We start from the raw sequence: 26,958 nt of genomic DNA, 5'->3' as shown, positions 1-26,958 counted from the left end.
AAAGTACTGGAGCCTCAGCTTCACGATCTGTCCTTCCAGTGAGTACTCAGGGCTGATTTCCTTCAGAATGGATGCGTTTGATCTTCTTGCAGTCCATGGGACTCTCAAGAGTCTTCTCCAGCACCATAATTCAAAAGCATCAATTCTTCGGCGATCAGCCTTCTTTATGGTCCAGCTCTCACTTCCATACATCACTACTGGGAAAACCATGGCTTTAACAGTGGTACCTCGGGTTAAGTACTTAATTCGTTCTGGATGTCCGTTCTTAACCTGAAACTGTTCTCAACCTGAAGCACCAATTTAGCTAATGGGGCCTCCTGCTGCTGCCGCGCCACTGCTGCACAATTTCTGTTCTCATCCTGAAGCAAAGTTCTTAACCCGAGGTACTATTTCTGGGTTAGCGGAGTCTGTAACCTGAAGTGTATGTAACCTGAAGCGTCTGTAACCTGAGGTACCACTGTATTACATCCCTCAAAACTTATTTACACTGTTGAATTTATTTTAATGCTGTCAACGTTTTCAAGTGTACACAATACCACCGCCCCCATATATTCAATAAACATTTTCCAATCTTCTTTAAATGTGTGTTTTTCTTGTTCTCTTATTCTATACGTTAGGTCTGCAAGCTGCGCGTATTCCATCAGTTTTAAACTTGAACTGATAAAATATTTTAAAAACTTCCCTCTACAGGGCTGCCTTCGGATGTCTTCCAAAGGTCGCGTAGTTACTTATCTCCTTGGCTTGGGGGAGAGGGTCGCATAACTCCATACCCTCCAACATTTCTCTGATGAAAATTTTGTTGTTTAGTCGTGTCTGACTCTTCGTGACCCCATGGACCAGAGCACGCCAAGCACTCCTGTCCTCCACTGCCTCCTGCAGTTTGGTCAAACTCATTCTGGTAGCTTTGAGAACACTGTCCCAACCATCTTGTCCTCTGTCATCCCCTTCTCCTTGTGCCCTCCATCTTTCCCAACATCAGGGTCTTTTCCAGGAAGTCTTCTCTTCTCATGAGGTGGCCAAAGTATTGGAGTCTCAGCTTCACGATCTGTTCTTCCAGTGAGTACTCAGGGCTGATTTCCTTCAGAATGGATGTGTTTGATCTTCTTGCAGTCCATGGGACTCTCAAGAGTCTCCTCCAGCACCATAATTCAGAAGCATCAGTTCTTCAGTAATCAGCCTTCTTCTGATGAAAATAGGGACTCTCTAAAAGGGGGACATTCTGGAATCAAATCAGAAACCAGGGCGGCTTCTGTAGATCCATAAATGCCCCTGGAAAATAGGGACACTTGGATGGTCTTGTTTCAGGCATTGCTTTCTGCTCCTCGGCTGTGATTTGTAGGAACCAACTGCTTTATACCAAGTCTGAACTTTGGTCCCATCTAGCTCAGTATTGCCTACACTGACTGGCAGCAATGGCTCTCCTAGTCCCAGCCCTACCTGGAGATGCCAGGAATTGAACCCAGGGCCCTTATGGATGCTGAGCAGGCCCTTCTCTACTGCTGAACTGCAGCCCCACAGTAAAAGGTGCTTGAAGGAACTTTGAAAATGTCAAGGAGATGAGTAACTAGACACCTGAAGGCAGCCCCGTATGGAGAAGCTTTTTAATGTTTTATTTTGTCCTCTTTTGTGTGCCTCCTCCTCGAGAGGTCCAGAGGGTGGCAACACGAGAACAGGGCCTTCTCTGCAGTGGCTCCCCGTCTATGGAATGCTCTCCCCAGGGAAGTTCGCCTGGCGCCTTCATTACACACCTTTAGGTGCCAGGCAAAAAAGTTCCTTTTAAACCAGGCCTTTGGTTGATTTGATTTACATCCTATGCCCTTTTAAAAGGTGTGGGGTTTTTGTTTTTTGGAGGGGAGGACTATTGGGTGGTTGTTTTTATTTTTAATTTTGTGGTTTTATATCTTGATTTTTTTCTGTGAATCGCCCTGAGACCCCTGGGTATAGGGCGGTATATAAATTCAATAAATAATAATAATGCTTTTAATATATGTTGGAAGCTGCTCAGAGTGGCTGGGGCAACACAGTCAGATGGGCAGAGTACAGTGGTACCTCGGGTTACAGACGCTTCAGGTTACGGACGCTTCAGGTTACAGACTCCGCTAACCCAGAAATAGTACCTCAGGTTAAGAACTTTGCTTCAGGAGGAGAACAGAAATCGCACGGAGGCAGTGGGAGTCCCCATTAGCTAAAGTGGTACCTCAGGTTAAGAACAGTTTCAGGTTAAGAACGGACCTCCAGAACAAATTAAGTACTTAACCTGAGGTATCACTGTACAAATAAATTATTGTTGTGGTTAACACATGTGTGTGTCTGCTTGAGGTATAACAGGGGGAAGGAATTTTAAAATTTAAGGGGATTTGGAAACATGGGAGAAAGCTGTGCATTTGTGTGCACACCCAACCTGCCCTCTCCCCTTTCCAAAATATTGATAGTTTTTTTCTCTCTCCCCCCCCCCCCCATAGGTGACCTGCCTGCCTTGGAACGATGAACCTCTGGCGCCCGAGACCAACCTTATGAAAGAAGAGCTGGCCAAGGTGAACAGGAGAGGGATCCTGACCATCAATTCCCAGCCGAACATCAACGGCAAGCCCTCCACCGACCCGATTGTGGGCTGGGGTCCCGACGGAGGCTACGTCTTCCAAAAGGTAACATGGCTGGGGACATTATGCTCTTCTCTGCTTCCCTTCCATCTCTCAGTCCAAGCAGTTCTGTCCTCTTGCATAAGATCAATTTTTGTGTGAAAGGAAGAACCACACTGCCTTTCGTGGCAAAGCTTTAGGCACTTCCAGGGGTCAGGCTGGATGACCTCTGGGGTCCCTTCCACTCCACAGTTCTGCGATTCCAAGTCGTGTGCTATGGCAAATTAGGAAGATAGATTTGTTTGACATGTTTATAGGCTGCTGTTCAGGGTCCGGTTTCAGAAAATGCTATACATCGCTCAGTAGGGATAGGAACACAGGAAGTTAGTTGTCTTTTAACATGAAGTCATATACAGTGGTACCTTGGTTCTCAAACACCTTGGTTCTCAAACACCGAAAACTTGGAAGTGTTCAGGCAGCTAGTCCTAGTCTTTATAACCCTGTACCTTCTTCCAGAAGGCAGAAGCTAAAAGAGATCATTTCCGGGTAGCGCACTATCCTGCGCTATCTCTGCCGCTTTCTTATGGCACCTGGAAGAATAGAATTGATCCAAGGTGGGAAGAGTGCACCCAGTTATTCTCCCCGCAGTCTTTACAACCCTGGACAGCATTGTTTTTCGCCTGACCGTGCAGCTCCCAAACCACACACACAGACCATAATACACTCTCCACAGTGCAATGGTAAAATGCCATCAACAGGTCCTTTCAACCCTTCTCTTTAGACACAGGAACATAGGAAACTGTGTTCTGCTTAGTCAAGCCATTGCTCTGTCCAGCTCGGTCTCATCCATACGGACTGGTAGCAGCTCTCTGACGTTTCAGACCAGACTCTCTCCCAGGCAGACCTGGAAATGCGGAGGGTTCAACCTGGTCCCCGAGGCCTTCTGCATGCCAGGCAGGTGTTCTGCCACTGGGCTGTGGCTCGTCCCCTCGTCCTTTAGCTTGAAAAGTTGATCTGTAGCTGTAACTTGGCCCAAGCAATTCTCAAGTGGCAGGGCGTAGCCAAGGCCGGCTAAATCAAAGAAGGCTGGCCGCTCAGTGCCGGCAGGTGTCAGAAGCAGTAGAGGGAAAGAAAGATTCCCTGCCTCAGAAATATTGAAGTGTGGGGACAGGGCGGGGTGTGTGTGTGACAAGCCCCTTAGAATGAGCGAGTATATAGTGGGGGGAGCTGTGACCCTCAGCGCCAGCTGGCTACAAAGCAAGCGGTGGGGTCATTAAGCAATGCTAGCAGGGGGCTAGCAGATCTGCCACTTGCGAGACAAAAGGATGCAGGGCTGCAGATTTCAAAAGCTCTCATTATGAGCCCATGGGGCGCTGTGTCACCGGCCCCCATTAAACGGGGACCTCCCCTGCGAAATTGCTCCCCTCCCAGTGAGCCCCCAGAGCACTTGTATTATTTGTCTTGCTTTTGAAAGCAGCCTCTTGATCTTCGCCACACACCCCTTTCCCCCCCTTTTTAAAACTCTGACCACAATATCCAGGTTTTGGATCAACCTCTTCAATTTATTATTATTTTTTGGTACCGTCTCCCTTCTCTCTTAATCCAAATAAGATTAAGGTCAAGTGAGACTTTTGCTCAGTGCCCCAAAGCTAATCCCAATGTGAACTGGGGGGTGGGGTGGGGAGGAGGGTCTTTTTCTTCAGAGAGGCAACTGGCGTTGCTGTTTCTAAGCTGCTCTGCTCCACATGGTAGCAGAAACACTGAAGTAGAGCAAAATTGATTTAACACAATCACAGACCAATAAAGGGACAGCCAAGCAGTACTATTGTAATAGTAAAATTTAAGGTCTTATATATATAAGAAATGTTCATAAATGTACCAACCAAGCACATACATAGATCAGCACAGGAAGACCGACCTGAAACCATTTTGACTCCCAAACTGACCAAATGTTTTCTCTGCAAGGAGGGAGGGGGTGAGGGAGCCTTCCCATTGTCTCAGGAATTGGGTAATCACCATCTCAAAGGAATGGCCAGACTACCAGGAAAGGCAATCAGATAAGGCATTATCAGATAAGCTGGCAAACAGGAAAAACAACAGCATTCAAATTTCTGTTGTAGACCGCCTTTTCTGTGATGTAGGTATGATGTATGTAGTCTTGAGTGACAGGGCAGGGAATTTAAAATGTCTATATAAGGCCTTGCGCACCATTGTTCTGGGTTCCCTATTAGGGACTTTGTCTTCTTTCCATCTCTGGGCCAGTAAGAACCGGGTGGCTGTCGTCGCATACATAAAAAGTATTTTCTGCTCCCTGGGAATATCGGCACCTACAATTCCTAATAGAAAAACCTCTGCTCCCCCCCCCCCCCAAGTTAATTTAAACATTTAAATTGTGCCATTGCTGGGATTCTTTGGTGTCAAGATCTCCTCTCTCGACTCCTTCCAGGCTTACCTGGAGTTCTTCACCTCCAGCGAGAACGTCAGAGCCCTCCAAACAGTGTTGAAGAACTACGGCCAGCGAGTGAATTACCACATTGTCAATGTCAAGGTGCGTCCTTCCTCAGTGCCAGATTACCAAACAGACAGACTGGGCACTGGCCTACGAGCCTAGGGGCCCCTCAACAACGGATCAAAATGATATTGATTTGATCTTGAAAGAAAATTGGGAGATTCTAACTGCCTAGGAGCCTCCACAGGGTTTAATCCGACACTGGTCCTTCCAGTAGGCTGGCAGTGAAGACGTTTCCGTGGAAACTTGGGATGCTTGGACTGAGAGCGGATGTGGGGAGCAAACCCTCTGCTTGTGATCTCTGGAGAATATTTTGAGAACTGTTCAGCCTCTGCTAGGACAATTGGCATTGGCTTCATGGCTCCTCCTTGTGGCCCAGTTTCAATGCCTCCTGTTTAGCCAGAGAATCTGATCAGCTGAGCATATCGTTCCCTGGAGGAGTTTTCTGGATGCAGGGAGGAATAATAATAATAATAATAATAATAATAATAATAAATAATTAATAATAATAAATTTATTATTTATACGCCACCCATCTGGCTGGGTTTCCCCAGCCACTCCGGGCAGCTTCCAACAGAACACTACAATAACCTATTAAACATTAAAAGCTTCCCTAAACAGGGCTGCCTTCAGATGTCTTCTAAAAGTTTGGTAGTTTTTTTTCTCTTTGACATCTGGCGGGAGGGCGTTCCACAGGGCAGGCGCCACTACCGAGAAGGCCCTCTGCCTGGTTCCCTGTAACTTGGCTTCTCATTGCAAGGGAACCGCCAGAAGGCCCTTGGCGCTGGACCTCAGTGTCCAGGCAGAACAATGGAGGTGGAGATGCTCCTTCAGGTATACTGGACCCATGCCTGTTCAGTTGGGCCTGAGATCTGTAAAAAAGAAAAAGAAAAAAGGTAAAGGACCCGTGGATGGTTAAGTCCAGTCGAAGGCGACTATGGGGTTGCGGAGCTCATCTCGCTTTCAGGCTGAGGGAGCCGGTATTTGTCCGCAGACAGATTTCCGGGTCATGTGGCCTGCAGGACTAAACCGCTATTGGCGCAACGGGACACTGTGACGGAAACCAGAGCGCACAGAAACGCCGTTTACCTTCCCACCGCAGCAGTACCTCTTTATCTACTTGCACTAGGGTGCTTTCGAACTGCTAGGTTGGCAGGAGCTGGGTCCAAGCAACGGGAGCTCACCCCGTGGTGGGGATTCGAACCGCTGACCTTCTGATCGGCAAGCCCAAGAGGCTCAATGGTTTAGACCACAGGGCCACCCGTGTCCTGAGATCTGTACAGGCCTGGACTTCCGGTCGGTGCCAGCGCTTAATGGCGGTCCTACCTCCGGGCTCCGGAGAAGGACTGCTCCGCAAGTTCGGGTCTTACCCGCTACGGCGAGCGGGGGACCCCTAAAATCCCAGGCGCTGAAGCCTGAGAACAAGGAGACTCGGTGGGCACCTTTGCGCCCCCCGGTACTGTGAAAGAGCCTTTTTAAAGGCTCCGGAGCGGCATCGGGAGTGAGCGCGGTGCTGAGAGTCGCAACCCAGCCTGCGGAGTGAAGCCGCGTCGCCATCAGCGGAGAGCGCCGATTCCTTCCTGAAAAGAAAATACGGACTGGATTCCCGTGAGTAAGAAGGGAAAAAATTAGGAACCTTTAAAATTGGAAAATTTGGCTGAAAACGGGAGGGCATAAAATAAGGAAGTCTGCCCCCCCCCGGACTGCAGAAATTTAAAGCAACGAAAGATCTCGCTGCAGTTATAAGAAACTTAGTTGCGAACTGTCAACCCTGAGCTGTCAAAAGTATCTCTTCCCTCCCGATTGGCAGGAGAAGAGGGAAAAAAAGACAGTCTTGTGAAGATACTTTTAATCTAAAGGGAAACAAAGTTTTTCACTACCCTGATCCCCGGGGACGATCTGCCAGGACTTAACACCGGGAAAACTGTTCTTTAAAATAATTTTGAATTGGATATAGACTATACATTAAATGGTCAAAAAGTTTTAAGACTTTTAAGATTTGAATGGGACTCTGTTACTGATATTGGACTATCTAATTTAAACTGGAGAAAAAGTTTTACAACTTTAATGGCGGACTTGAGATTTCTTACATCCGGCTTTCTGTTTCTTTGTTGTCTCCAACTTGGAAACTTTTAATTGCTCCCTCTTGAGGGCCAAGAGGGAAAAACTGCAAAGTAACTGACTAACAGTGGGATTTTCCATTGCAAGTTTTTCCTGTGAGAACGGCCTTGGGATATGAGTGGCACGGCAGAGGAGATAAGAACTAGATCTAAAGCTAAACTAACACAAAAGAAAAGAGGTTCAGTCTCTGGCAACACAGTGCCTCCACCGGACAGTGCGACAGCAGCATCAATGGAATCTATGACACAGGCACTGCTTAAAATAAATCAATCCCTAGAGGCCTTAACAAAGCAATCCACAGAAAATTCAAAGAAATTGACAGAACTCACAGCAAGATTGGACTTGAACACCACATCAGTGGCGACAAATACAGAATCTATAAATAGACTGATTCAGGAATCTTCAGAAACGAGGAAAATTGCAGAGAGTGCGAAATCTGTTGCAGGGGAGACACAGGAAAGACTTGTGCCGATTGAGAAAAAGGTGAATGAGCATGAAGCGGCCCTCTCCTTACTGGAATTACAACGGAAAGAACGGAATCTGAAATTAAGACAGGTTCCAGAGAACGAAGAGGACAATCTGACGGAATTTCTCACAGAGGCAATTCTGGAAAATTGGCAAGGAGATCTGGAGGAAGACGAAGTAGAGATAACAACTGCTTTCAGACTTGGTAGAAAGCAAAGCAAGAAGTCAAGGGATTGTCTGATCACCTTCAGAACCAAAGAGGAAAGAGACAAGATACTGAACCTCCATTATCAAAAAGCTTTGGTGATTGGAAACATTCAAGTTCAAATCTTTAAGGACATCCCTAAATACATCTTGGAAGTGAGGACTTTTTACAGAGACCTTGCCAATTTGCTGAGGAAGAACTTTATACCCTTCAGGTGGGAATTTCCACAGGGGTTGTCCTTCAACTACAAAGGGAAGAAAGTAAGAATAAGAACAGTACAGGAAAAAGAGCACTTTTTGGAGAGAAACCTAGAGGACCTACAGAAAGGGACGGTGGACCCGGCAAAAGAAGGACATGGATTAACACCAGAAGGACGAGGGCTAACGGACATCGCAAATCTATCATTTGGACTACCACAACCGCCAACTGAAGAGGAAGAAAAGCTTGGAGCAGTCGGAGGGTCAAACATCTAACAAACAAAATGTCTCTGCAACTTCTTAGCTGGAATTGCAACGGTTTGAACCATCCCAGAAAAAACGACAAGTTTTTCACATCTTGAAAAGGGAACAACTGGATCTGATATGTCTACAGGAAACTCATATAACCAGAGCACACAGGAAATTGTTGGTGAACAAAAGATTAGGACAAGAATTTATATCTTCTGATAAAGTAAAAAAGAGAGGAGTAGTGATTTATGCAAAAGAAAAATTGGACCCAAAAATGAAATTTAAGGATGAAGAAGGAAGATATCTGGCAATTGAAGTACAGATCCAAGGGGAAAAATATTTGATAATTGGAATATATGCGCCAAATGATGGGAAGGCAGAATTTTTTAAGAAGTTGCATGAGACTTTACTAGACTATCTCGACTGCAAAATAATAATGATGGGGGACATGAACGGAGTGGTTTCTACAAACATGGATAAGGCACAAAGACAGACAATATCTAAAGAAGGAAGACTACCAAAGACTTTCTTCGAGATGACGGAAAATATGGACTTGATTGACATCTGGAGAACAAGGAACCCTCTCGAGAGAGAGGGAACTTTTTTCTCGGAATCTAAAATGACATGGACAAGAATTGACCAAATCTGGGTATCTAGTGTGATGGCTACAAAGATTAAGAAAGTAGAAATCTGCCCAAAAACCTGCTCCGACCATAATGCTGTAAAGATGGAAATGAAAATGACAACAACTGGATCCTTTAGATGGAGAATGAATGACTCCTTATTTAGAGATGAACAATTTTGTAAAAAGGCCCTAAAGACATTGAAAGATTACTTTGAGATAAATCTGAGAACAGAAGTTGAAAAAAGGACAATTTGGGACGCGAGTAAAGCCGTGATGAGAGGCTTCCTGATACAACAGAATTCAATCAAGAGGAAAAAGCAAAATGAAAGGAAAGAAAGAATTTTAGAAAAAATGAAGGAAGGAGAAAAGAAACTGAGGTCAAAACCAAAGTCTCAAGAAATTTTGAGAGAGATAAAATATTACCAGACGCAATACATGGAATTGACAAATCAAGAGATAGAATGGAAAATCAAACAAATGAGACAAAGGACTTTTGAGTCAGCAGACAAATGTGGGAAGCTCCTTGCATGGCAATTGAAAAAGAGGCAAAAATTGAATACAGTCACTTGTTTGGAGATAGAGGGAAAGAATATCCATAAGCCAAATGAGATAAGTAATTGTTTCCAAAGCTTTTTTAGGAAATTATACACACAAGGGCCAGTGAATGAACAAGAAATAGATGAATTCCTTAAAAATCACGGACTGCCTAAAATTTCAGAACAGGGTAAGCTGACTTTGAATGAGAAAATAACAGAACAAGAAATAGAGGAGGCCATTCAAAAGGCACAACTGGGAAAGTCTCCAGGACCAGATGGACTGACGGCCAGATATTATAAAGCTTTGAGAGAATGTTTAGTACAACCATTGAAAGAAGTCTGCAACGAAATACTGGAGGGGAAAAAGGCACCTGAAACGTGGAAAGAGGCTTTTATCTCACTTATACCAAAGACTGAGACTGAAAAGACTCAGGTTAAGAACTACCGCCCGATATCATTACTAAATGTGGATTACAAAATTTTTGCAGACATTTTAGCAAAAAGACTGAAGAAAGTATTGATAGGTGAGATTCATAAGGATCAAACTGGCTTTCTCCCGGGAAGACACATGTCTGATAATGTGAGGAACATAATAGACATTGTGGAATTGCTGGAAATGAACATTAATAGAAAAGCGGTCTTGATTTTTGTGGACGCGGAGAAAGCTTTTGACAATATTTGCTGGAGTTTTATGAAAAAGAATCTCCAAGGGATGGGGGTAGGCCAAGGTTTTGAAAATGGTATAGGTGCAATATATTCTGAGCAGAAGGCAAAGCTAATTGTGAATAATGTGGTAACGGAAGAGATAGCTATAGAGAAAGGAACACGACAGGGATGCCCTATTTCCCCTCTACTTTTTATACTGGTCCTGGAGGTCTTGTTAAATATGATAAGAAAGGACCAGTTGGTCAAAGGAATTCAGGTCGGAGTGAGAGAGTATAAACTAAGGGCATTTGCAGATGACCTAGTTTTGACTCTGCAGCAGCCAAACACTAGTACAAAAAGAGTTTTAGAACTGATTGAGGTATTTGGTCAAGTTGCAGGATTTAAATTGAACAAACAAAAAACTAAAGTCTTGGAGAAAAATCTAACAAATGAAGAAAAAGAGACATTCCAGAATGAAACAGGTTTGGAGATAGCAAAAAAAGTGAAGTACTTGGGGGTGAATTTGACAGCGAAAAATGTGAATCTTTTTAAAGACAATTATGATAAATGTTGGACAGAAGTTAAGAAAGATCTAGACATATGGTCAAGGCTGAAACTTTCCTTGTTAGGCAGAATTGCTGTTATCAAAATGAATGTATTGCCTAGAATGTTATTTTTGTTTCAGACATTACAAATAATAGACAAGATGGACTGTTTCAAGAGGTGGCAGAAAGACATATCAAAGTTTGTTTGGCAGGGCAAAAAGCCAAGAATAAAATTTAAGACATTAACAGATGCAAAAGATAGAGGGGGTTTTGCCCTGCCGGACTTAAGACTTTACTATGAATCAGCAGCGTTTTGCTGGTTGAAAGACTGGCTGCTCCTCGAGAATACAGACATTTTGGATCTTGAAGGATTTGATAACAGATTTGGTTGGCATGCATATATATGGTATGACAAGGTAAAATTGCATAAAGGTTTTAAGAACCATATGGTGAGGAAAGCTTTGTTTAATGTTTGGATAAGGTATAAAGATCTGTTTGAAAGTAGAACCCCCAGGTGGTTGTCACCAATGGAAGCAAAAGAGGTGAAAAAATTGAATATGGGTTCTAATTGGCCTAAATATTCTGAAATTATAGAACAAGATGGTGAAACTGAAGTTAAAGGTGAGAGATTGGTTACATTATCGACAGATAAATGAAGTATTCAAACAGGACAGAAAGAAAGGCTTCCAAGTGGAGAAGTCAAAGCTAGAAACAGAACTGCTAGAACCCAATACTAAAAACTTGTCAAGAATGTACAACTTGCTGTTGAAATGGAATACTCAAGATGAAATGGTGAAATCCAGTATGATCAAATGGGCACAGGATATTGGGCATGACATTGAGCTTGCTGACTGGGAGCAGTTATGGACCACTGGTGTTAAATTTACGGTATGTAATGCCTTAAGAGAAAACATTATGAAAATGATCTACAGGTGGTACATGACTCCTGCTAAGTTAGCAAAGATCTATCATTTGCCCAACAATAAGTGTTGGAAGTGTAATGAAACGGAGGGAACCTTCTATCACCTTTGGTGGACCTGCCCGAAGATTAAGGCCTTCTGGGAAATGATCTATAATGAAATAAAAAAAGTTCTGAAGAGAACCTTTGTTAAAAAACCAGAAGCCTTTCTCTTGGGCATGGTGGGCCAAGTGGTGTCAAAGAAGGATAGGACATTTTTTATGTACGCCACTACAGCAGCAAGAATTCTTCTAGCAAAGTATTGGAAGACGCAAGATCTACCCACGTTGGAAGAATGGCAGGCGAAGGTGATTGACTATATGGGACTGGCGGAGATGACTGGCAGAATTCGAGACCGGGGGAAAGAGGCGGTGGATGAAGATTGGAACAAATTCAAAGTTTATCTTAAAAACTGCTGTAAATTGGAAAATTAGGGGCTCAGAGTAATAAGAGATAAAGAACTACAGTTGTATTAATAACTAATAGAAGTTAAATTTATGAAATATAATCAAGTTTATTAAGAAAGGGTTGCTGAAAAATCTTGGAACTAGAATGCAGAAAAGGGGTGGTACGGGGAAGTCGATTTTGTGTTTGTTTATGTTTATGTTTTTGCATTGTTACTTTTTTATTTATGGAAAACTAATAAAAATTCATTATAAAAAAAAAAGAGATCTGTACAGGCCTGGCAGCAAGCTAACAGGTGTATACAAAACCGTGGTGCAGCTGTTTCCCTCTCTTCCTTCTAAACAACCTCCTGTTTCCCGTCGGTAGGGTGAGAACATCACCAACGCGCATGAAATGCAACCCAATGCTGTAACGTGGGGCATCTTCCCCGGCAGAGAGATCATTCAGGCGACGGTTGTAGACCCGGTTAGCTTCATGTACTGGAAGGTAAGAGGGTTATTCTTCCCTGCCCTGCCCCAAACACCCAGGAAACTCTTAGCCTGTTGGTACAGATCTGGGGCTTTGGTAAATTTCCATGGAAAATGTATGTGAACAGAAGTACAAGGTGCCAATTACTATTCCCTAGAACTTGTGGTACCGGGGTACCTCTGCTCCTCTAATAACAACTTGGGGGTAGAACCCCCACTTTTGCCTGCACAGGTTCAGTGAACTCATAGGTCTGTATCAAGTCATAAGAACATAAGAACCCGCTGGATCAGAGCAGTGGCCCATCGATGATGATGGTGGTGGTGGATAGGCAAACTAAGGCTCGGGGGCCAGATCCGGCCCAATTCCCTTCTAAATCCGGCCCATGGATGGTCCAGGAATCAGTGTGTTTTTACATGAGTAGAATGTGTCCTTTTCTTTAAAATGCATCTAGGTTATTTGTGGGGCATAGAAATTCGTTCATTCCCCCTAAAAAAATATAGTCCAGCCCCCCAAAAAAGTTTCAGGGACAGTAGACCGGCCCCCTGCTGAAAAAGTTTGCTGACCCCTGATAATGATGATTGATTGATTGATTGATTGAGTGAGTGAGTGAGTGTATATACCGCCCTATACCCGGAGGTCTCAGGGTGGTTCACAGACAAATATAATCAGAATAAAAACAACAACCCAATAATACCCTACTCAGAAAAGAGCCACATTTTAAAAGGGTATAGGATAAGGTTACCAGACGTCCCCGTTTTCCTGTGGACAGTCCCTAGATTCACAAATCAGTCCCCTGACAAAATCGTATCATTCCTATTGAAATTGAAAAGTGTCCCCAGATTCATTGAAAAAAATCTGGTAACCTTAGTATAGGATATTAAACAGATCAGCCAAAGGCCTGGTTAAAAAGGAACATTTTTGCCTGGCACTGGAAGGTGTGTAATGAAGGCGCCAGGCGAACCTCCCTGGGGAGAGCATTCCACAGACGGGGAGCCACTGCAGAGAAGGCCCCGTTCTCGTGTTGCCACCCTCTGGACCTTTCAAGGAGGAGGCGCACAAAGGAGAGCCTCAGAAGATGACCTCAGGGTCAGGGTAGGTTCATAGGGTCACATCTAGTCACATTGGCTAAGCAGGTGCCTTTTCTGAATGCTAAGGGCCATAGCTCAGGGGTAGAGCATATGCTTTGGATGCAGGAGGGGCTCAGGTTCATTTCTCAGCACCTCCAGGTAGAGCTGGCAAATGTCCCTGTTTATGCAACACTGGAGAGCTGCTGCCAGTTAGTAGAGGCAGTGCTGAGCGTGACAGACCAAATAGTCTGGCTCTGTCTAAGGCAGCTTCTTCTGCCTGTAGCTCAGCGCAAGGGGATCTGCTTTGCACGCAGAATGCCCCGAGTTCAGTCTCTGGCATCTCCGGGGAGAACTGGGGGAGAACCCAGCCTGAAACCCTGGAGAGCCACTGCTGGCCAGAGCAGGCAACACTGAGCGAGTTGCGCCGATAAGTCTGAGTCTGCATAATGCAGCCTCTTCCAGACGCTCATTCCCTGAGATCATCCTCCGAGACCCTCCTTCGTGTGCCTCCTCCTTGAGAGGTCTGGAGGGTCGCAACACGAGAACGGGGCCTTTACTGCAGTGGCTCCCCATCCATGGAATGCTCTCCCCAGGCAAGTTCGCCTGGTGCCTTCATTTAAAAAAAAAAAAATTATTTATTTTTCATTTTTGTTCATTACATACACCTCAAATTCTCAAAGACTTCCCCCAACTTTTTTTGGTTTGTTTCTATTTTTACCCACTTTGCTATAATTATCCACCTTTAGGTGCCAAGCAGAAACGTTCCTTTTTAGTGCAGGCCTTTGGTTGATCCGATTTGCATCCTAGGCCCTTTTAAAATGTTTTTGTTTTTTATTATGTGTTTTGTGATTTTATTCTGTGGACCACCCTGAGACCCCCGGGTATAGGGCGGTATATAAATTATAAATTCAATAAATAATAATAATAATAATTCGTTTCCCATAGTTCCTCCTGCACTCCCACCCCCACCTCAAATTGTTTTTAAGTGTGACCTGCTTCTCTCTCTCTGCCCCCCTCGGACAGGATGAGGCCTTTGCCCTGTGGATTGAGCAGTGGGCCAAGCTGTACGAAGAGGAGTCCCCCTCTCGCATGATCCTCCAGTACATGCACGACAACTATTACCTGGTCAACTTGGTGGACAACGACTTCCCCCTGGACAGCTGCCTCTGGCAGGTCTTGGAAGACGTGCACACGCTCTTGAACTGTCCGGCGGAACCTTGAAAGTTGAGAAAAGGCACGCAGCCTCCCAGATTTGGCTGGCAGCATAGTCAAAAACCTTAGGGATGCGAGGTTGGAACCACAGTGGCCCAGACACTCCTCTAGGGGGCGCCGTTGGCTGAATTTCCCCCCATTGCCTTCAAAGCGGGAGGCCGGTTAAGACAGGCACATCTCCCTTCTGATCCAAAAGACTCTGAGGATGTTTTCGAGCCCTTCTTGGGTTATTACAATCCCTTTTCCCCTTATACTAATGGCAGCTAGAAATCCTTATCCCCACCCCAACCCCAAATCTCTGTCTGGCCCACCCCCATGTTTCTGGGTTGCACTCTAAAAAAGAAAGCTTTCAGCTGCTGCTTCAGTGCGCACCCTCTGATCAATGGGACTGATGGCTTCACAAGCCTCTAGTTCAGAACGGGAGTTGCAGAAAATCAGGATGAGCACAGCCGCCTGCGACGCAACTGCCCTCCTCTGGGGAGCCGCAGTGTGTGGCCGGCTATTTATTTTGTTTTTATTTTATTTTATTATATAGTCGCAGGATCGTGGTCTTCTTCCTGCGTCTTCTCGTTTTCTCTTGGGGGGAGGGGGAAGTATTTAAAATGCTTGTAAAGGGAAGGAGAGAAGTGAAATCGAAATGAAATAAAATGTAGTTGATGCCTACGTTGACTTGCCTTTTAAAAAAGAACGAGAGGAAGAGCTTGGGACTTACTAGGGACTCACGTTGTAGCAGTGTGGCTGGGCACAGCATAGTGAATGCAGGGAGTTATGGTAACGTGGTCCCCCCAAAAAAATCACCCATGGCTGGTGTCCATTGGGACTTGTGGGGCAGAAACACATGGGCGCCGGGCGCCATTTTGAATCAAGATGGCGGAACAAAGCATGACACCGGCATGACTCTACCCATTTGGGGGCATAGTTTCTTGTGATATTGTTGCCAAACTCTACATTAGGGGTTCCTGGAGGGAGTGGGGGCACACTTTTTTAAGCTGTTGGAAAGCTGGGCACCATTCTGCAACAAGATGGTGGACAGAAGAATCACTTTTGCATGGCTTAGGCCTGTTCGGGGGCACAGGTTCAGCGGCATCTTGAGATAATACAAGAGTTCCTGAGGATTGACGTCAATGTTTGGGTGCCTTTTTGAACCAACATGCCAGATGGAAGCGTGACTTCAGCACGACTTTGCCTGATTTTTGGGGTGGCTGGTCCAAACTCACAAATGATGCTATCCGTTTATAAACACATCTCTTTTTGTTTGTTTTTTAAAAATTCCAAGCACTTCGTGCTAGTCTGTAATAATCCGTTTTGAGGCTTAGGGTATATAAACTTCATGAAATATAAATAAAATAAGAAGGGCTATAAACTTTTTTTAAAAAAAATGTTTTATTTTCAGTTTTTAAACATTCTTATACATTCACATCATTTTCAATTTCTACACTTCTGTGATCGCTTAGATCCCTTGGACTCTGCCCCCCCCCCATCTAATTACATTTTTCTAATCCATTTTTTACCTTTTTTTATAAAAAAAGGTAAAGAATCCCTGACAGTTAAGTCCAGTCGCAGACGACTCGGGGGTTGCGATGCTCATCTCGCTTTACTGGCCGAGGGAGCCGATCTTTGTCCGCAGACAGTTTTTCCGGGTCATGTGGCCAGCATGACTAAGCAGCTTCTGGCGAAACCAGAGCAGCACACGGAAATGCCGTTTACCTTCCCGCCGGAGCGGTACCTATTTATCTACTTGCACTTTTGGGTGTGCTTTCGAACCACTAGGTTGGCAGGAGCTGGGACCAAACAACGGGAGCTCACCCCGTGGTGGGAATTCGAACCACCGACCTGATCGGCAAGCCCAAAAGGCTCAGTGGTTTAGACCACAGCACCACCCGCCTTAGCTTGGCTATAAACTTTTTCTTTCAACCTGAATGGAAGCCGAAAGTCTCAGCGCCCTCAAAATACGTGATGTCTGTTACATTGCATTATTGAGTATTAACCCAAATTTTGCACAATCCTTTGTCTTCCAGGTGCAGTCTCCCTCTGGCCCCTCTTTTAAGGTCCTTTTGGGATTTGTCCACCTTTCTGGTCCGGTATAGAGCGAGCATGAATTTATCTGGTACTTTTCCTTTCTCCTTCTGCTCAGTATCTCTCCCCACTTGAACCCTAGAGTCCAGGAGCAAACGGCTGATGACACAAGTTAATCCCAACCCGATCGATTACAGGCGGCAGCTAATGAGACGAGAAGCATGTCCCTGAAGACGTAGAAGGAAGCTTCACTTTTTGGGGGTGGCGAAGGCTCAGCTGTTCCCAGCAGGCTCCTTCATCATCAGCCTAATCAGCGGAAAAAGGAACCCAGGGGTGTGAGGAAGAGGAGGCGGAGAGGTCGCCTGCCTATCCCAGCATTTAATGAAGAGGTGATGGATGTCACAAAGAGAAGGGAGTTGGGGGTGAGGATTTCCAGCTGAGAGGCAGGCCCTGCAAAAAGTACACACATACACCCACCATCTCCCTTTGTGCTTGCTGCAGGCCGGGACGGCTTCCTGCTAAATGGAGAAAAGCAGCAAGCAGGCCTTAAGCGAGAGGTTGGTGCATGTGTGAGAGAGATAAAGTCTCGTTTTGTTCGATGCCGAGTTCTTTTCCAAGGCTGTGTGGGGACATGGCTGGCGCTGTGGTCTAAACCACTGAGCCCCTTGGGCTTGCCAAGCGGAAGGTTGGCGGTTTGAATCCCCACGACGGGGTGAGCTCCCATTGCTCTCTCCCAGCTCCTGCCAACCTAGCAGTTCGAAAGCATGCCAGTGCAAGTAGATAAATAGGTACAGCTCCAGCAGGAAGATAAATGGCATTTCCGTGCGCTCTGGCTTCTGTCATGGTGTCTGGTGCACCACAAGCGGTTTAGTCCTATCATTCTTGTGAAAATCAATTGATGTGAATTTTCCCTAATAGATGCAAGTTGTTTTTGCAAAGCAGTTCTCCCTAGAATAATGCATTCTCATGTGCTACTTTGACCAAAACACATGCATTTTTATGCACAGTTTACCTAGATATAATTTAATTCTGTAGGCATTGCTTGGCTGGAGACTTGCATTGCAAAATTGGGGAAAGTGCACATTTCAAATATGGCGGGGGGCTTGTATTTTGCTTCATGTAATAATTAATACTTTATCTAGACCCCAACCATGTGGCTGGGTTTCCCCAGCCACCCTGGGCAGCTATTGTTTATGTATTGTATCAAGTAGGGATGCGGGTGGCGCTGTGGTCTAAACCACTGAGCCTCTTGGCTTGCCGATCGGAAGGTTGGCGGTTCGAATCCCTGTGACGGGTGAGCTCCTGTTCCTCTGTCCCTGCTCCTGCCAACCCAACAGTTCAAAAGCACGCCAGCGCAAGTAGATAAATAGGTACCGCTCCGGCGGGAAGGTAAACGGCGGTTCCGTGCACTCTGGTTTCCATCACGGTGTCCTGTTGCACCAGAAGCAGTTTATCTTGTGCTGTATTCACCACCCTCTGTAGGCTCCTCCTATCAGTTGATGTCAAACCAGCGTACCACACCATGTTGCAGTATGAAAGGACAATCAAATGTTGATTGACATCGTTCTTTCGCAATGCACTGAGGAGATGGAGTCTCCGTTGGGCCTTCTTAACCAGCTGGGTTATATTGATTTTCCAAGTAAGGTCTTCACTGAGATAAACTCCCAGGAATTTAAAGGAAGAGACTCTCTCCATACAGCCCTCCCCAATGTACAGCGGGGCTAGTTCTCTCTTCCTCCGAAAGTCCAACACTATCTCCTTTGTCTTGCTTAAGACCACATCCTTCCTCTAGTTCCCAGTGACCGGCATTGAGAAGCATGACTGACTGCCTTTGACCGTGGAAGCAAAGCATTGCCAGAATGGTGGTTAAGTCATCAATAGCTTTCTCCTCCATGTACCTGTCTGGTCCTCTCTTAAAGCCATCCAAGTTGGTGGCCGTCACTGCCTCCTGTGGCAGTGAGTTCCAGAGTTTAACGGTTCCACAGCTGTGTGAAAAAGCATTTCTTTATCTCTGCCCTGACTCTTCCCACATTCAGCTTCGCTAGATGACCATGATGTTGTGAGAGGAGGAGAAAAACCTCTTTCCACCTCCTCCGAACTGTGCATCGTTTTATAAGCTTCTATCAATGTGGCCTCTCTTCCTCACTTTTCCTCTGAACAAAAAAGTCCCAAAAGCTACCCCAAAAGAATCCCCAAAACAGAAGTTTACCCCACATGCAACTATAATTCCTTGCACCCTTAAACTACTGTTCCCAGAATTTTTTGGGTGAAGCCCATGCTTTAAATGTAGGCTGCCATCACAGCCATGGGTTAAGTATTTAGGTGTATGGGCAACAGCAAACAATATAAATTTGTTTAAAGATAATTATTTGAAAACCTGGGAAGATATTGTTGTTGTTTAGTCATGTCTGACTCTTTGTGACCCCATGGACCAGAACACGCCAGGCACTCCTGTCTTCCACTGCCTCCCGCAGCTTGGTCAAACTCATGTTCATAGCTTCAAGAACACTGTCCAACCATCTCGTCCTCTGTCGTCCCCTTCTCCTTGTGCCCTCCATCTTTCCCAACATCAGGGTCTTTTCGGGAAGATATTAAATTTGCAAATTTGGAGCAGAATGGATCTTTCACTACTAGGTAGAGTGTCGACTATAAAGATAACTGTATTGCCAAGAATGTTATTCTGTTTCAATTGATTCTGGTGATTGGCTAGACAGGTTGTTTCAACACATGGCTAAAAGGTATTTCTAAATATATTTGGCAAGGGAAAAAACCGAGAATAAAATATAAAAGATTGATAGATGCAAAAGAAAGAGGTTTTTCCCTGCCAGATATGAGACTATACTATGAGGCATCCTGTCATTGTTGGTTGAAGGAATGGATGACATTAGAGAATTCACATTCTAGACTTAGAAGGTCATGACAATATTTTTGATTGGCATAATTATTTATGGTATGAAAAGGTGAAAGTTCATAAAGGATTTACAAAGGCCTGACAAAGTAGGGATGCACCGGGTGGCTCTGGGCATCATGTCCTCGGTTTGCTACCTATAAAATGGGCACAGGAGTGCAGGGGAGACAAACAGCATTGAATTCCAGCCATCGAGAGAGGGGAATGCGCTTTAATGTATAGCAGCCTATGACTCAGTTGCCCAGCTGTGATTTGAAGGCAAGCCGATTGGCACAGTTCCTTTGCAAGGAAGGAAGAAAAAAAAGACATTGAGGCTGCTAGTGTTTATTGAGCAATAAAAAATTGACAAGTGCTCATTCCACCAGAGAGAGAAGAGATTTGTGATGGGAAGCTCATGCTTCCTATAAAGGTTCTGGGCTTTTCCAAGTGGTAATCTTTTAGGCTGGAGAATGTTCAGTTGCCAAGGCTTTTGCAGGCAAAATGTGGGTGGAAAGCTGCCGTTTCCTTTTGCCTGCAGACTCGCTCGCTGCCCCGGAAATCTTAAAAAACATGTTTAGGCCTGTTAGAAGTCACCTCTGCCCTCTGAACGGGAGGCCGTCAGCTGCCGCCACCTTCCAAAAGCCTGAGGGGGAAAGAGGATGGAAAGGGTCAGAGATAGCAGGTACTCTCACTGCGGAGTTTGGGGAAAGCAGCTGACTGTGACCCCAATAGGGGCCCACATTCCAAGCCCTATTGTCAAATATGCTCCACTGAGACACAAACAGGTGATCCTTTTCTTTCCTCTTGGCCAGCTAGATGGGACAAAATAGCCTGACCTCGTGGAATAAGTTTTTCTTAACATTTCTGTTAACACTTCCCTGCTTTGGTATCTAGAAATTGAAACACTAAAATTGCCCCAGCTTGAATAATGGGGTCTTTCTCTGCGTCCGATTTACATTTATATGCTGCCTGATTGTTTAGCTGTGATTAATAGCAATATTTATACCCCGCCCATGTTGGCTGGGTCCCTTCCAGGATGCTAGGATTTTAAGACTCAAAGCGGTTTACAAAAAGAATACAAGGGAATTTTCAAACAATTCTTTGCAACGGTCAAAAAATAAACGATAAGCTAAACCAGGGTTTCCCAAACTTTGGTTTTCAACTATTTTTGGACTACAACTCCCATCGTCCCTAGCTAGCAGGACCAGTGGCCATGGATGATGGGAATGGTAGTCCAACAACAGCTGAAAACACAAATTTGGGAAACCCTGAGCTAAACGGATTAAAACACACATCAACATTCTGCATATCTGGGTAGGCCTGCCTAAGCAAAAATGTCAATAGGCAGGGAGTTCCATAGTATATGTATACAAGGCTGAAAAAGAACTGTGCTTCTGTCCAAGTCACCGAATGGCAAGAGTCTGGGCCCAGAACAGTGACTCACTACAGAGATGCAACAGCCAACCTCCAGGGGGGATTGCTTTGGGAGCTAACGGAAGACTCCTTGGCAGAGACAGGAAGAGAATCAGCCAAAACCATAGTGGGATGCAATGTTGGAGGAGCGTCGTGAAGCATGCAGAGGCACAGCGGGCAACCTCTTCTGAGGGAAGTTGTGCTTTAGGTGCCTGGGAGGGAAGCTTTTGCTTGCTGGACTCCTGTCCCGCAGCACACCACCGGTGGTTTTTGGGTGAAACCCTAGCACTCCCCCAGCGCCCAGTTTGGGAAATCGCTGGCCCTTACCTGCTCAAGAAGCTGCCTCTCTTCGCCCGCCAGGAAACGCTCAGCCACCCAGCTCTGCAGGCAGCGCCGCCTCCAGACTGCCCAGCTCCACTGCGCCAGCCTCTGCCTCACCTGTGGGGAGATTTCAGAAGGGGCTTGGACTCCACAGCAATGGGGCCTTGGAGTCCAAGGCATCTTGCAGCCGGCCTCCCCAAGATGGATCCCAATCTTTCTTCTTCCCAGCTCTTCTTGCTCAAAAAATCTTTTCTCCTGCAACCTCAAACACACAGCCCATCTTGGCAGCATCTGTCAAAAGGATTCCTCTGGGATGGCCCCATCAACTCCTTTTGTTGTATTAACAAGATTCACTCTTTGTTAGGCCAGCCAGGGTTTTTTGCCTAAGCTAGCCTAGGGATGCGGGTGGCGCTGTGGGTTAAACCACAGAGCCCAGGACTTGCTGATCAGAAGGTCGGCGGTTGCTCAGTCCCTGCTCCTGCCAACCTAGCAGTTTGAAAGCACCTCAAAGTGCAAGTAGATAAATAGGTACTGCTCCGGCAGGAAGGTCAACGGCGTTTCTGTGCACTGCTCTGGTTCGCCAGAAGTGGCTTAGTCATACTGGCCACATGACCCGGAAGCTGTACACCGGCTCCCTCGGCCAATAAACCGAGATGAGCGCTGCAAACCCAGAGTCGGCCACAACTGGACCTAATGGTCAGGGGTCCCTTTACCTTTACCTAGCCTAGGGATTCCCTGTCCGGCACAGCTCTGCAGTTTGTACTTTCATCATCCACATCCCAATTAAATCAAAACCCTACCATTTATCAATTTCTAGAGTTTGGGCTCCATGATCACTGCAGATGGTGACAGCAACCACGAAATTAAAAGATGCCTGCTTCTTGGGAGAAAAGGAATGACAAACCTAGACAGCATCTTAAAAAGTAGAGACATCACCTTGCCAACAAAGGTCCATATAGTTAAAGCCATGGTTTCCCCAGTAGTGATGTATGGAAGTGAAAGCTGGACTATAAAGAAGGCTGATCGCCGAAGAATTGATGCTTTTGAATTATGGTGCTGGAGGAGACTCTTGAGAGTCCCATGGACTGCAAGAAGATCAAACCTCTCCATTCTGAAGGAAATGAGCCCTGAGTGCTCACTGGAAGGACAGATCCTGAAGCTAAGGCTCCAGTACTTTGGGCACCTCATGAGAAGAGAAGACTCCTCGGAAAAAGACCCTGATGTTGGGAAAGATGGAGGGCACAAGGAGAAGGGGAAGACAGAGGACGAGTTGGTTGGATAGTGTTCTCGAAGCTACCAGCATGAGTTTGGCCAAACTGCGGGAAGCAGTGGAAGACAGGAGTGCCTGGCATGCTCTGGTCCATGGGGTCACGAAGAGGCGGACACGACTAAACAACTAAACAACAAGAACAACAACAACAGAGTTTGGTGGTGGTGGCGGGAATCCTCCCCAAATCTATAACAATACTTAAGGCTTGGGGACGTTGGTCCTGCAGGCCAGATGTGGGAAGATGGACTCGCCTTCTAGTCCATCCCTCCCCAAAGCCACCCCCTTTGCACCCTCCTCAGGTGATGTTGCCTGACTGCAAATGTGTTCTCAAACTCTGATCGTGCCCCTCAGTTGCCTGGATGGAGCTTAGAGGGGTGTGTAAGGCAGAAAACAGCCTACTGTTCAGAGGTAAAATTATATATTCATTGCTCTGGCACCCAGCCCCATGGAAGGGAATGTAGCCCCAGGGCTGGGAAAGGTTAATCTGTAAACAGTGTTCAAAACTCAAATATCCTTTATTAGGCATAGCAAACCACACATTATCAAACAGACACCGTAAACAAATTGTGCAAAATAAGAGCTCAGCATAACAAGGTTTGTCCCAATCAGATCTTTAACTCCAGAGAAAATCAATTTGCATAAATAATACAAGACAACACTACCACATCACCGATCAATTAAGAAGCACTAAATCTCTTTATAATGGCCCAGTCTTTACATGGACAGCACTCAAAAATTCAGCCACTATTAAAGTAATTTGATCATTCCTGTCCGAAAGCAGGTCCTGAACTGTTGGTAGCATAGAAATCAGCCTATTGAGTTGTAAGGCCTCTAATAATTATCTTCTGGCATAAATGCCAAAATCACAAGAAAAGAAAATATGCTCCAAAGTATCAGGTTCCTAATGACAGCAGCCATGAAATTAAGAGACGCCTGCTTCTCGGGAGGAAAGCAATGACAAACCCAGACAGCATCTTAAAAAGCAGAGACATCACCTTGCCAACAAAGGTCCATATAGTTAAAGCTATGGTTTTCCCAGTAGTGATGTACAGAAGTGAGAGCTGGACCATCAAAAAGGCTGATCGCCGAAGAATTAATGCTTTTGAATTATGGTGCTGGAGGAGACTCTTGAGAGTCCCATGGACTGCAAGAAGATCAAACCTCTCCATTCTGAAGGAAATCAGCCCTGAGTGCTCACTGGAAGGACAGATCCTGAAGCTGAGGCTCCAATACTTTGGCCACCTCATGAGAAGAGAAGACTCCCTGGAAAAGACCCTGATGTTGGGAAAGATGGAGGGCACAAGGAGAAGGGGACGACAGAGGACGAGATGGTTGGATAGTGTCTTCGAAGCTACAAACATGAGTCTGACCAAACTGCGGGAGACAGTGGAAGACAGGAGTGCCTTGGCGTGCTCTGGCCCATGGGGTCACGAAGAGTCGGACACAACTAAACGACTAAACAACAACAACATCCGGTTCCTGTTTACTACATTTGCAGAGATGCTCTGATTCTGGGAGAGCTAAATATCTTCCTCTCACTATCATCGAGGGAAACATATTAAATCTGGCTGTAAACAGAGATTTGCCAGGGGCATTTTGCAACCGAGTGAAGGTGCCCGAGCGCCAGGATAGTGCCCGATGTCGCCTCCATCTGGAGGTGTATGCCTAGGGGTCCCCAAATCTTGCCTGTTTTCACACAGCAGCAACACATCCTGTAGAATTCTATCTGCGATATTTTATCCGAACAAATTTCAGGAACCAAAAAAAAAGCACTCAATAACACAACTTTCGAGCTGCCTGCTCAAAAAAGGCTACTGGGCATTCCGTTTCGGCCACTAACCCTGGTTTAAGGAGCCTAGCTTATATATCTGAGTTTCTAACTCTGTTGCCGACTCCCAGCACATAAGCTGCAATGACTGCTCAGCGGACAGCAGATGTTGTATAACCTTCCCACGAAAAGAATAATCTTCCCATCTGAACGCAACCCTGGGCCTAAAAAAATAATAGTGCTAATTACTTTTCCACCATAAGAAAGAGGCTGCAGGTGCTTATAAACACCTCACCTGCATCGTCGCAGCAAGTATTGACAACAAAGGCAAACCAGTATTACCTGCGCCCATTCTACAGATGGAAACCTGGAGAAAGGCAGTGGGGGGAATGATTTGCTGTGTGGTGGTGGGGGGGGGGGAGGCAGAGATTTGGACTGGGAGACAGCAGCCCAGCTCGTTATCCTGACCACTGCACCACCCATGATTTATCAAGCTTCTTATATCCCTTATGGACTAGAAACTTAAAAACAGTGGGTTTTTAAAAACAACAACAACACACCACTGAGGTTCCTTTTACTGCAGATTGCTTCCCAGGAACAGAGTGGAGGTTGAACAAAAGCGACAGGGTTATTCACTTCATCCTGCCTTGAGTTTCTCATACACACTCACCAAAGCTTGCACTGCCAGCTCTGTCTGGCAGCTGTCCTTCCAAACCACCCATGCCCTTGCCAGGCGCCACTTCTCCTTTCTGTGCTGGAACCGGCGCAGGAGGACGTGGTGTCTCCACCGTGCCAAATACTTCCTCCTGCAGCAGAGAGGGAAACAGCTTATTCTCAACATTTATAACTGTGTATTATTATTCCATAACCTATATTTTCTATCAATCCGTATTATCCATGGTTACATTACAATTGAGATTAAAATCCTGCAAATGTTTCCATCTGCTTGCAGGCGGTCTCCTAAATAACTTATACATTTTTCCCATTCTTTTTTTAAAGTTTTTGTCCTCTTGGTTCCTGAGTTTTCCAGTCAGTTTTGCCATCTCGGCATAGTCCATCAGCTTAGCTTGCCGTTCCTCTCTGGTAGGGACTTTGTCTTCTTTCCATCTCTAGGCTAGTATCATCTGAGTGGCTGTTGTCACGTACATAAAAAGTCTTTTCTGATCTTTTAGGATGTAGGGACCTATTATTCCTAATAAAAAGGCTTCTGTTTTTTTAACAAAGGTAATAATTTTAAAAGTTTTTTTCCCATTTCATTATATATCATCTCCCAGAAAGCTTTTACCTTACACGTCCCCCACATATGATAAAAGGTACCTTCTTTTCCTTTACATTTCCAGCAGGTACAGTGGTGCCCCGCAAGACGAATGCCTCGCAAGACAGAAAACCCGCTAGACGAAAGGGTTTTCCGTTTTGGAGGTGCTTCGCAAAACGAATTTCCTATGGGCTTGCTTCGCAAGACGAAAATGTCTTGTGAGTTCCTGCAGGGTTCCCCCCCCCCCTTTTTCCCAAGCCACTAAGCCGCTTATCAGTTAAGCCGCTAATCCGCTAAACAGCTGATCGCTAAGCCGCTTATCAGCTGATCCGCTAAGCCGCTTAGCAGCTGATACGCTAATCCACTTATCAGCTGATCCGCTAAGCCGCTTATCAGCTGATCCGCTAAGCCCGCTAAATCGCTAATAGCGCTAATCCGCTAATGGGCTTGCTTCGCAAGACGAAAAAACCGCAAGACGAAGAGACTCGCGGAACGGATTCTTTTCGTCTTGCGAGGCAACACTGTATTTGTACCTGTTCTAAACATTTTTGCTAACTTACTAGGAGTCAAACACCACCAGTACATCATTTTCATATAATTTTCTTTCAGCGTACAACAACATGCCGTGAATTTCAGGGTGCCAGAATTCATATATCAACCCAGCCTTGCAGATCTAAATGTCCATTTCCTCCAGCCTCTCAGCAGCGGGAGGCTAGCAGCCTGCGTTTCCATGATCCTAGTCCTCATGGTTCTGAACCAAGGGCAGGTCCATCTGGCCCAGTATTGTGTACACCAGTTGGCAGCAGCTCTTAAGAATTTCAGATTGGGAGATGCCAGGAATCAAACCTGTGACCTTCGGTATGCAAGGCAGGAAATTTTCCACTTTGCTAGAGTTCTTTCTCCACTGAGGCCAGCACAGAAACGAGGGCCTTCTGGCAGTTCCCTCACTACGAGAAGCAGAGGTTACAGGGAACCAGGCAGAGGGCCTTCTTGGTGGTGGCGCCCACCTTGTGGAACGCCCTCCTGTCAGATGTTAAGGAAATAAACACCTACCTGACTTTTAGAAGACATCTGAAGGCAGCCCTGTTTAGGGAAGTTTTTAATGTTTGATGTTTTATTGTATTTTTAATATTTTGTTGGAAGCTGCCCAGAGTGGCTGGGGAAACCCAGCCAGATGGGCAGGGTATAAATAAAAATTTTTTTATTATTTTTATTTTTCTTCTCCTTCTTCAGATCAGATGG

At 45.5% G+C, this 26,958-nt stretch overlaps 2 protein-coding genes across 8 annotated transcripts in view; one reads left to right on the top strand and one right to left on the bottom strand.

The window, feature by feature from the left end:
* LOC144328363 (methylenetetrahydrofolate reductase (NADPH)-like) overlaps positions 1–15,449 on the top strand; it is a 16,511-nt gene extending 1,062 nt beyond the window's left edge. Inside the window, exons 2-5 of one of the 2 annotated variants that reach the window (XM_077931110.1) lie at positions 2,463–2,645; positions 5,026–5,127; positions 12,406–12,525; positions 14,598–15,449. In XM_077931110.1, coding sequence (XP_077787236.1) covers positions 2,463–2,645; positions 5,026–5,127; positions 12,406–12,525; positions 14,598–14,795 — 603 coding nt within the window. In that variant the 3' untranslated portion in view covers positions 14,796–15,449. The remainder of the gene's footprint in view (positions 1–2,462; positions 2,646–5,025; positions 5,128–12,405; positions 12,526–14,597) is intronic. The other variant, XM_077931111.1, reaches the window with a different exon arrangement.
* The window catches only part of LOC114602807 (uncharacterized), a 50,981-nt gene continuing 29,702 nt past the window's right edge, over positions 5,680–26,958 (bottom strand). For 5 of the 6 annotated variants that reach the window (XM_028741466.2, XM_028741465.2, XM_028741469.2 and 2 more), the window contains 3 exons: positions 25,132–25,267; positions 21,430–21,540; positions 20,019–20,332 (listed from right to left, as the gene is read on the bottom strand). In XM_028741466.2, the coding sequence (XP_028597299.2) occupies positions 20,273–20,332; positions 21,430–21,540; positions 25,132–25,267 (307 nt within the window). In that variant the 3' untranslated portion in view covers positions 20,019–20,272. Of the gene's footprint in view, positions 5,961–20,018; positions 20,333–21,429; positions 21,541–25,131; positions 25,268–26,958 lie in introns of those variants that run through there. The other variant, XM_077931107.1, reaches the window with a different exon arrangement.

Source organism: Podarcis muralis, chromosome 7 (genome assembly GCF_964188315.1).
Source record: "Podarcis muralis chromosome 7, rPodMur119.hap1.1, whole genome shotgun sequence".
Taxonomy (NCBI): domain Eukaryota; kingdom Metazoa; phylum Chordata; class Lepidosauria; order Squamata; family Lacertidae; genus Podarcis; species Podarcis muralis.
This window is presented reverse-complemented; position numbering and strand designations above follow the sequence as displayed.